The 11,278-nt window shown below is 39.8% G+C and overlaps 1 protein-coding gene across 1 annotated transcript; it reads left to right on the top strand.

Annotated features, from left to right (window-relative positions):
* LOC18787850 (F-box protein At3g07870) lies at window positions 6,791-9,455 on the top strand. Its single transcript, XM_020554266.1, has 3 exons — window positions 6,791-7,966; window positions 8,072-8,075; window positions 9,154-9,455. Exons 1-3 carry the CDS (start codon window positions 6,791-6,793, stop codon window positions 9,453-9,455), a joined length of 1,482 nt encoding a protein of 493 aa, XP_020409855.1.

Raw genomic sequence — 11,278 nt, 5'->3', positions numbered from 1 at the left:
GAGGGGAGTGATGCAGGATGCATAGGACCTAAATTGTTTAGTTTCCTAATTTATTTGTTAGTTTCCTATATTCTTTAGTTTTCCAAATCCTAGTAGGATTTCTAAGTTTCCTATTTTATTAGGAATAGGATTTCTGTTTTAGCTGGGGATTTTAATCCTATTGTCTCTAGGTTTTAGTTTGCTATAAATACCCCTATGTAGTTCTTTAAAATTCAGATTTGAATATTGATTAAACCTTCTCTTAACTCTCTGATTTCTGCCTGCCTTCTATCTTTCTTTCCTTCAGCTTCTCTTATTCTTTTCTGTCCTATTGCTCTGAGTGTTAAAACTAACACACCCAGGGCTGTGCTACATCAATACGTGCCACAAAGCTTGTACAACACCAATTTTTTTTTTTAATTCTTCTTACAACTCCACAACGCATGCCCCGAATCTTCACAACTCAAACCACACCTCGTGCACGCCGGTGAATCCAAGATCTTCCTTTGAAAAAGATTAACGGCAGTTGGAAGAATATTGGAGCATGCTCTCCAGATAAATAATTTCACCTTATTTGGCACCTCCAGTTTCCAAATCCTTTTCCAGAACACCTGCTGTGAGCTTTGATTTGAAACACCTCGATTGCCATTCCCTTCACATTGTCGTAGTGCAACCTTGTATCCTGTTTTAATTCTATATTTCCTATTTTTTGAAAAGAACCAATACTTACTATCCTCCATATGGACAATAGCTCCTAAAGTGATCCCAGAAATTGCCTCCTGATCATCCTCATGAAAACACATAGCCAATCCAGCTTGATTTCAGCCTCTAGAAGGAGTAATGAGATCAGACACTAGAGCGGTCGACTCCAACCCTCCATTTTGTATCGTCTTGAAAGTATAAGGCTCAGGAATCCACCGATCCTGGAAAATCCTTGTGGAACGCCCACTCCCAACACTCCACACAAGACCTTCTTCAACAACTTCTCGACCCCAAAGAATAGCCTTTCATATCATAGAGGGTGAAGGCCTAGCAGTTGCTTGCATAAAATCTCCATTTGGAAAATAACGAGCCTTTAACAATCTCCCCACTAGGGAGCCAGGGTCTTCTAGAATTCGCCACGCCTGTTTCGCCACCATAGCCTTCTTGAAGGCTTCAAAGTTTATGAATCCAATTCCTCCCAAACATTTCGGTTTGCATAATTTCCGCAACCCCAAACAATGTATTCCTCGGCCTCCTGCCCTCCGCCACCAGTAACGTGCAATCATAGCAGACAGCTCATGACACAAATTTTGTGGTAGTATGAAAACACCCATTGTATAAGTAGGTAGCGCTTGCCCCACTGCTTTGATTAATACTACCTGCTGCTAACAACAATTTTGAATTCCAAACAGATAATATCTGCCACAACATATCACGAACATTGCTAAACATCTTATTTTTGTTGCGTTGGGCAAGTGTGGGTAGCACCAGATATCTCTCATGGCAAGCCACAATACGAACACCAAGCATGTCTGAGATTAGTTGCTTTGTGATGGGATCAGTCTTATGACTAAAATAGGGAGCGGACTTGTCGAAATTAATCATTTGACCAGATGCCTGATCATACACTCTGAGAATATGAAGAAAATTAGACACATCAGATAAATGCACATTGCAGAAAAGTAAACTGCCATCAGCAAAAAATAAATGGGAGAGAGTGGGAGCTCTCTGTGCCACATTATAAACCCCCTTAATAAGTTTCAATATGAGGGCATTGGTCAGCAATGCTGAGAAAACCTTTAGCACAAATCAGGAACAGGTAAGGGGACAATGGGTCTCCCTGGTGCAAACTCCTTGTTGGCACAATCATACTAGTAGCTTCTCCATTCACTTGAACTGAATAAGAAACTCTAGAAATACAATCCATAATCATGCTATCCTATATGGCATTAAAACCTAATCTACTCAACATGGCTTCTAAAAAATTCCATTCCACTCGATCATACGCTTTGGACATATCAAGCTTAAGGATCATCTTCTTCAGCTTACTTCTGCCTCGTCGTTTAATAGCATGGATACTCTCAAAGGCCGCAATAATGTTATCAGTGATGAGCCTCGTTGGAACAAAAGCACTCTGATAATTGGAAATAATAAAAGGCATGAGTTGCTTCAATCTGTTCACCAAGGTTTTAGATGTGATTTTATATAGCACTGTGCATGAGCTGATTGGCCGAGCTTTGTTGGCCTGTGCACCTTTGGGATGAGAGTCAGAAGCGTGTGGTTCACTTCCTTCACACTAGCTTCCTCATTCAGAATATTTAGACAAAAAGCCACAACACCATTACCTACTACATCCCAGTACTTCTGATAAAACAAGGCAGGCATGCCATCTACCCTCGGCAATTTAGTAGGAAACATTTGACTCAAAGCACCTTCAATCTCATCCCTTGAGAAGGGACCGTTTAGACTCTCATTCTGCTCCAACATGACTGTTGGCCGTACCACCTCAATGATGTCAGAGAGTTCAGCCGAGCCATTTGTTTGAAATAGGCTTTGGAAATAGTCACCAAAAATTGTACACCATACACCAATTGCCGCTGTCATCCAAAATCCCTTTGATTGAATTTTGTCTTCCTCTCTTCTTGGCTTGCTCATGAATTTTTTGTGTGTTCTTATCCCCATATTTTAACCAGGATACACAAGACTTCTAATGCCATAACATTTCTTCTCTATCAAGCAACACATCCATCTCACGGGATAGAGCTCTCTGTTTAAAAGCAATTGCTGCATCTTGCTCCTATCCTACTAAGTTATCTAACTTACTCTGCAAACATCTTACTTTAGTGGGAATATATCCCACTTCTTATTCCAGCGGGTCAAAGATGCCTAACATGAGTTCAATTTACTCAAAACAGACACTGGATAATCACTCCAAGCACTAGTAATGGTATCTTGATAACCCTTAACTGTGGTCCAAAGTTTCTCGAACATAAATTTTTAACTTCCTCTTTGCCCAGCTATGCGACCCAAACCCCGTTAGTCTAGGAAGATGGTCCGACACCACGGAGTTAAGATGATGGGTAAGCTTATCCCGGAAAGTTAAAAACATTAAATCATTCGCCACCATCCTATCCAAACGTAGCTTAACATTGCCAACACCTCGCCATCGGTTGGACCAAGTAAATTTATACCTTTTGAAACTCACCGTCGATAGACCACAATCCTCGAGAGCTTCTCCAAAATCCCTCATCTGTGACATAGCTTGAAACCGACTGCCTAAATACTCATGTGCCACAACGATTTTATTGAAATCACCACCCACTAGCCAAGGGCCAGTCACATCCCCTGCAATTCGTCGTAACAAATCCCACGAATGCTTGCATAACCTCGTATTTGGGTTTCCATAAAAACTAGTAAACCTAAATGGAGTCGCCTACAACCCGCCAATGATGGCATCATTATGACTTGGCTATGAAGAAAAATTGTTACATCCACCCCTTGTTGGCACAGTAGAGCAAGCCCCCGGGACAAACCAAATATGCCTACACTATAGCATCCTGCCCAACCTAGCTACCGTTGAATGGATTCCATTTGATGAGTAGTTTTTTTTGTTTTTTTTGTTTTTGTTTCTGACTAGAAAACTACCTGAGCCTTTTTGTCTTTGAGAAGAAATCTCAAAGCCCGAAATGTTGGTGGATTGCCCAGACCATGAACATTCCAACATAAGATCGTCATTGCTCTTGATGGGTCCAATTCATGGGACCCATTATCGATTAACTAGCTTGGCTTGTCTTTTGCTTTAGTATTTGCATCCCTTCTTTCCCTCCCCCACCACCACTGCACAAACTGTATCCTTTTATTGGACTATTTCTCAGTCGATCACCTCCCACCTTAAATCCCCTCCCTTTGCCTACCTGTTCTTTACCCTTAGAAGACGAAGGTAACCCCAGCTGTTGATCGATAGAGTCACTGTTGACTGATACCTTCTCCACAATCTTATGATTTGGCAACTCTATCATTACCTCCTTGTTCCTTGGGACCTCGAAACTCACCGACAGACCAGTATGAGTGTCTCCTGGCCCCTCCCCCACCGATGTTGTAGAGGTATGACCTTTTCTTTCAATGGAAAACAATATTCTCTTTTTGAAAAGACGTAGCACAGGATTGCTCCTCAAACCATCATCCTCCATGTTTGTCTCTCCCCGAAGGTTTACCATTGCTTGACATGGATGAACAACTCCCACCACCTTTAGGGGTGAAACACTATGATCCAACTGTGTCCCATCCCCTACCAACCCAAACTTTTTCCCTGTCAAACCATTCTCCGCCCTGATACTAAAATCATCTTTGAGCATAGTCTTCCATTCCCCATACTGCTTTGTATTGATATCCCCAGTTTGTTTCAACTCACAGTTTAACCCTACATGGTATAATCTACCACAATACAGACAGAAAAAAGGCAGTCGTTCATACCCGATCTCGTACTGCCTCGCCGGTTCATCAATTGCTAAACAAAGCGTAACATAGCGCTTCAGAGGTTCCGATATCTTCAACCCTACCCTGATGTGCAAGAAACTACCCAAATAGTCCCCATTCAAACCACGATCCACCATGAAGAAAGAGCCAAGGTAGTTTCCCAGTTTTTCGCCCATTCGGAGCTAGGAAAATAAGGGGAATATGCCTAACCCTTACCTAAAAGTTCTGGGTATCCAAAGTAATCGTCAGGTGATTAACACAACCGTTTGTTGCCACAAGTAATAACAGGGCCTTATCAAAAGTCTAGGGAGAACTCCTCAACACTCTTTTACGATCAAGATCATACTTGAAAGAGAAGAAAAACCTCGCTGGTTCATCCAAAGGGACCGTGGTGACATCCTCCTGTGTACGCCAAATATTCTTCATAGTACCAAACAACGCCTCCTTATGGGAAGGCTTGGTTGTGAGAAAACCGCCAACCACAAGGAAACGATCAACTTGCAAAGAACTTAAACTCCTCAACGCCTACAATCTCGAAAGCCTCAGCCTCCGAGATCGCTAGATTCTTAATAAACCCTTGAACGATATCGTCCATGGCCTCCATAATCCACTCTAATCCTCGCCCAAAAGACGTCACAAAATGCGAAAGCTAATCCTGGAAAGAAACGAGCAGGTCGCCACTGTCACTTATTCGCAGACATAGACGCCTTGAAAGCAAGGAACGAGCACTCCACAGTGGGACGTGTGCACTAGAAATCGCAAACCCTAGCCGCTAGATTTGAGTCATAACAAAACTCTAATTGTGTAGGAATGGACACCTCAAAAAACAGTTATATCTTCATGATTATCTATATCTCTATATATGAGGCTTTATTCAAAAACCTTGAAAATGGCAATGCTTAACAAAAATAATCAGAACATCATAATCTAATATAATGATGGTAAAATAGTGAAAAACTAATTTTCTAAATTACAAATAATAATAATAATAATAATAATAATAATTCCACCTAATTTTCTAAGTTACTGTCCACTCCCTCCACTATACCCACATTCCTCTATTTTTTTTAATTTTAATTTTATATTTTTATATATTTTTAAATTTAACTAAAATAAAAAATGCCAATTAGCAAGTGAAAAGATAAATATCAAGTTTCTAGAAAACAAAAGGTAACTCAACAGGCCAGGCCTCGAAAAAAAAACCTACCCATTAGAATGATAGTGGAGTAAACTCTACCCATGAGAACATGAGAGTAACCAAGGTTTAAAATATTGATGGTTCCGGAAATATCGGCAGTCCAAAAATATGGAAATGTCGATGGAAATATCGGGATATTATCGATATCGATAAAAATTGAATAAAAACCACGAAAATTGTAAGAAAAACTTGGAAATTTTTCTTGAAATTTTGGAGGATGTTTATTTAGTCAATTATCTATTACTTTATCACAAAAATTTGAAGGAAATGCATTGCATGATGGTTTTAACTGATTTAAGTTGATTATTTAGCGAGTTGACAAACACTGCGAGTGTAGAAAATATGTAGTAATTAATGAAAGAATATTAAACACACCATAATCATTTATTTATAATGATTGACTACAATATTTCACACTTTATACATTGCATGGTAAGATACATGAGTTACTTAGTACCACATAGAGTTCCTATAAGGTTCAAATTTGAGTTATTTACACTAACACCTCTTGAAGATTTTGGCTTTTTCACAAAACTGCTATAGGTTTTAGAAATTACCAGAACACCTCATGAAGTTTTAAATTGTTTTCACAAAACTCATTTTCAATGATTTTTCATCAAAGGATTGATGATTTTATACAAAAAAAATTATCCAAATGACAAAATTGGCCTTTGAGATTAGATTGCATATACTTCATTGAGGTTAATTTTGTCATTTGTATAATTTTTTTACCAATGAAATCATCAATTTTGGACAAACAATCAACGAAAAGGGGTTTTGTGAAAACAAATTGAAACCTCAAGGGGTGTTCGTGTAATTTTTGAGACTTGAGGGTTTTTTTTACAACACAAGAAACCTCAGGGGGTGTTAGTGTAAATAACTCTTCAAAAGGATTGATATTATCGATATTTATATAATATGTGTATGGATACATTCCAAAATATCATTGACCCGAAAAAACGATAATATCCTCGATATTTTGTCGATATTATCGATATTTTAGAGTATGAGAATAACAGATAGATCGTGCCAAAAGGCAGAGAAAATTCCAAAAACTAAACCCCACGATTCTACCTATTATCTCCATAATTCATGAATTCTAACGTCAATATATATACGTTAGAAGAAGAAGAAGAAAGGACGCAAAGCCCAGTCATGAAGAAAACCAAACTGTTGCACAGCCACCCACCAAATGAGCATGAAGAAGATGAAGAAGAAGAAAGAAGAAGAAAGGACATGAAGCCCTACATCCTACAACTGCCAAACCACCTGACTGTTGAGATCTTCTGCAAAATCCCAATTAAAACCCTCATCCAATGCAGGTGTGTGTGCAAGTCTTGGCGTTGTTCGCTCTCAGACCCCGAATTCACCAAATACCTCTTCTCAGAAACACCTACTTGCCTTTTGCTCCAAAACAGCAGCTCCAGAAACCCCAACTCGAGTGGCCTCTTCTTGATCGACCTCGACAACGCTTCTAACAGGAATGACGTTGTCATTAAGCTTCATAAAGACCCTAATGTCCCAACTCTTGGTGTACAAATCGTGGGTTCCTGCAATGGCTTCCTCTGCCTATACGACAGGATCAACTATGGCCGATTTTACGTCTCCAACCCTGTTTTGGGTGAGTCTTTAACTCTTCCAAAACTTCCCAAGGAAATTGATTTTCCATTTCTTTCGGGGTTTGGGTTTTGTCCCATCAATGATGTCAATGCTTATAAGTTAGTTCTGGTTTCATCTCCTAGTGAAGGATGTAACCAAGGGGAGATAATGGTTTTGACTGTTGGCTCTGGGGGTTGGAGAAATGTTGGGAATTTTGTGTACCCTTTTCCTTTTGGGTACCAATCATGTGGGATTTTCCATAATGGTTTTCTTCATTGGATTTCTCAGTGCAGTGACAACTCTGTTTTGATTTGTGCCTTTGATCTTGAAAGTGAGCGCTTCCAAGAGTTGCCGCTGCCGCCTTGGTCTTTGGAAAAACCTCTTATCAGCCTTGGGGTCCTGAAAGGTTGGCTCTCCATATTTGTCCCCTCCAAAGGTAATGTCAATGTTTGGGTGATGAAGGATTATGGTGTGCAGGAGTCTTGGACCAAGGAGCTTGTCCTTAAACAGGTGATTGGTTACTCAGCTAGCTCTTCTGCTACCCAAGTATTGAAATTTACCAAGAAGGGAAAAGTCTTGTTCTTTCAAAAGTATAAACTGAGGGTTTATACTCCTGGAAAAAGGGGCTCCATCCCGGCAGCGGTTGATGGGATACCATTAATGGTTGAAGCTTTTGTGCATATTCCAAGCTTTGTTTCTCTTAACGATGCCATCATGGATTTGAGTTCAAAGGTAAAATATTAAAAGTAAGAAAACTGGGCTGTATACTTTATTGGAACATGCCTTTTCTATCAATTTGTATTGTTCTTACAGATTTTGATTATTTTGTTTTCACAGATATGTAGATGAGATGAATGTTCGGAAAGTTATGGACTAGCTCAGGAACGACGAAAACAAATTATGTTTTCTGAAGATCCTCTTCAAAAAAACAGACTTTTGAGATGACGTTCACACTGCAAACTTAGTTCGATTTGGTTAAAGGTTGTATTAAGTCCTGTTCTGCTTTTATGTTTAGCTGGAAATGATTTATGTTGCAACAATAGCTTAGATTTTAACAAGGAAGTAGAAGTTTTGTGGGAAGCTTATTCTTCATTTCAGTAAGGCCATTTTCATGGCACACTTACTATGTCTTCAAATGTTCCTTGTTATTGTTGGGTACCAATCCAAAATTAAATCTGAAGGCTAAATAGTTTGGATCCGGATTGCTTTTAATTTTTTTGCTAAGATATGCTTAACTTTTGTCCTCCACAAGCCACCATAATTGAATTTTTTTTTGTTTTGGGTCAAAACCACCGTTATTGATTTTTATTAACTGAACAACCACGCAAAGGACTTTATTTATCTTCTCATTAGAGCAACTCCACCCATAAGGGCTAAGTCTAGGGCAAGGGCAAGCAAGGGCTGCCACTATTTACTTGAATAGTGGCAGCCTTGCCATTTGTGGTTCCACCCATGAGGGCTAAGTCTAGGGCAAATCTAAGACAAATACTATTCATTGTACTTTATTTCCTATGTTTTTATACTTTAAACTATTAATTTTGATAATGATTTGTAATTAAATTTTATGATAAGATTTTTGGTTGTCACGTGTCCATTATTTTTCAGAAAAGATTTTTGGATGAGAATCTTGGTTGCCACATGTCTTATTCCAGATAAAATTTTCGGATATTCATTAAAAAAAATTATAATCTCAGATTTTAGATAAGATTTTCACCCTCTAAAATTGTGCCACGTGTCCCATGTCAGATAAGATTTTCAGATATTTAAAAAAAAAAAAAATTATAATCTCAGATTTCAGATAAGATTTTCACCCTCTAAAATTGTGCCACATGTCATCTCTATCTTCTGAATCCTCTATAAAACTACACCATCAACTCATACCTTTCACACAATCTCTTATCTATTCCTTCATTTATCAGATTTTACAAAACACATTCTACTCTCAATGTCAAAATTGAGGAAGGTGTTGGAGAGGCAACAGAAAGAAAGGGAAGAAATCCGGTATAGACATGATGAAGAAGATCAGGACGCCGATGAAGAAGAGGAACAAAGGCTTGCAGCAGCGGTGTGTATGCTTAATCAATCAACGCAACACCGTCGTCCTCGTGCCCAAAATGTGGACAGATGTAGGGAGTCTCGGGATAAGAATCTCTTGGAGGATTACTTTATCCCAAATTCGTTATATCTTGTTCATAAGTTTCGAGAGAGATATAGAATGTAGCCACATTTGTTTCAAAAAATCATGCATGATATTTATAATTACGACACATACTTCATTCAAAAGCATGATGCTGTTGGAGTTTTGGGTCTTATCCCGGAACAAAAACTTACAGTTGTTTTGCCGATGCTTGCTTATGGGGCATTTGCAGAGCAGGTGGATGAGATTGCAAGGATGGAAAAATCAACTATCCTAGAGTGCTTGGTGAGATTTTGTGATGCAGCGGAAAATTTGTACACGAGGGAGTTGACAATTTAGAGTTTTTTTTTGAAAAAATGTATTTCTATTCATTGAGAATTGCCCATTATATGGACAGAATACAAGTTAATTAGGAAAGAACACAGGCTGATATTCAGCCCCTGAAAACAGCTCACCTACCACATATACATGTATCTAATTAATGAAAGAATCTGCTGACATTTAAATCTGATTTCCTTTGACATCCCCCCTCAAATTGATGATGGTAAATCGACAAGCATCAATTTGCTAACGAGGAAATGATGGCGCTGACGTGGCATGGATTTGGTGAAGATATTGGCAATCTGCAGAGTAGTGGAGACATGTGGAAGGGTGATAACCTGATGATCATAGGCTTCTCGAATGGAGTGACAGTCAACCTCGATGTGCTTGGTGAGTTCGTGATAGACGGGGTTGGCTGCAATTTGGATGACACTTGTGTTGTCAGCATGCAGTGGAGTAGGATGAAGTGGACTGAACCCAAGCTCTGTGAGGAGACCATGCAGCCAAATGATCTTGGAGCACGCAGCAGACATGGCGCGATACTCTGCCTCAGTGGATGATTTGGAGACGTGGTCTTGCTTCTTGCATTTCCAAGAGATAAGGGCATCACCAAGAAACATACACCAGCCAGTAGTAGATCTCCTGGTGTCTGGGCAACCGGCCCAATCAGCGTCACTATAGGCCTGAAGCTGAAGAGAAGAACCTATAGGGAAGAACAAGCCACGACTAGATGTGCCAAGAATATAGCGAACGATGCGGCGAACGGCAAAGAGATGGTGATGCCTCGGGGCTTGCATGAATTTGCTGACAGTGTGAACAACATAAGAGATGTCTGGTCGGGTGATGGTTAGATAGATAAAACTACCAACTAGCTTCCGATAGGTAGTAGGATCCTCAAGAAGCTCCCCGTCGTCACGTCAATATTTCACATTAAGTTCCATGGGGGTGTCAACGGAAGTAGTGTTGGTGAGGCCGGCTAACTGAACCAGATCTTGACCGTACTTGTGCTGATGCAAGAAGAGACCATGAGGTTGATGATGGACCTCTAAACACAAGAAATAAGTGAGCTGACCAAGATCTTTCATGTGGAAAGTAGAATGCAACAAAGTCTGAATTGCAGAGATTGCCTCCAAGTCAGAGCCAGTGATGACAATATCATCCACATAAACAAGAAGAACAACGATACCCATGGATGTCCGTTGTAGAAAAAGAGAGGAGTCATACTGACTCTGAGTGAAAGAAAAACCAAGCAAAGTGGAGCGAAACTTTTCAAACCATACTCGTGGGGCCTACTTCAAACCATACAAAGAACGTTTCAGTTTGCAAACATCATTAGGGGAGGAAGTAGGCATACCAGAGGGAAGTGTTAAGTAAACTTCTTCCTTGAGATCACCGTGGAGGAATGCGTTCTTGACATCCATTTGATGTAAGGGCCAGGATTGGGATGCAGCAAGGGCGAGTATGGTGCGGACAATGGTCATTTTGGCAACTGGTGCGAAGGTCTCATCATAGTCGAGACCATATTCGTGTTTGTTGCCAAGTGCCACTAACCGAGCCTTATAACGGTCTATGGACCCATCAGAATG

The sequence above is a fragment of the Prunus persica genome, chromosome G1, assembly GCF_000346465.2.
Source record: "Prunus persica cultivar Lovell chromosome G1, Prunus_persica_NCBIv2, whole genome shotgun sequence".
NCBI classification, from domain to species: domain Eukaryota; kingdom Viridiplantae; phylum Streptophyta; class Magnoliopsida; order Rosales; family Rosaceae; genus Prunus; species Prunus persica.
Note: the sequence above shows the minus strand (reverse complement) of the source record. Positions and strands in the feature narration are given on the sequence as shown.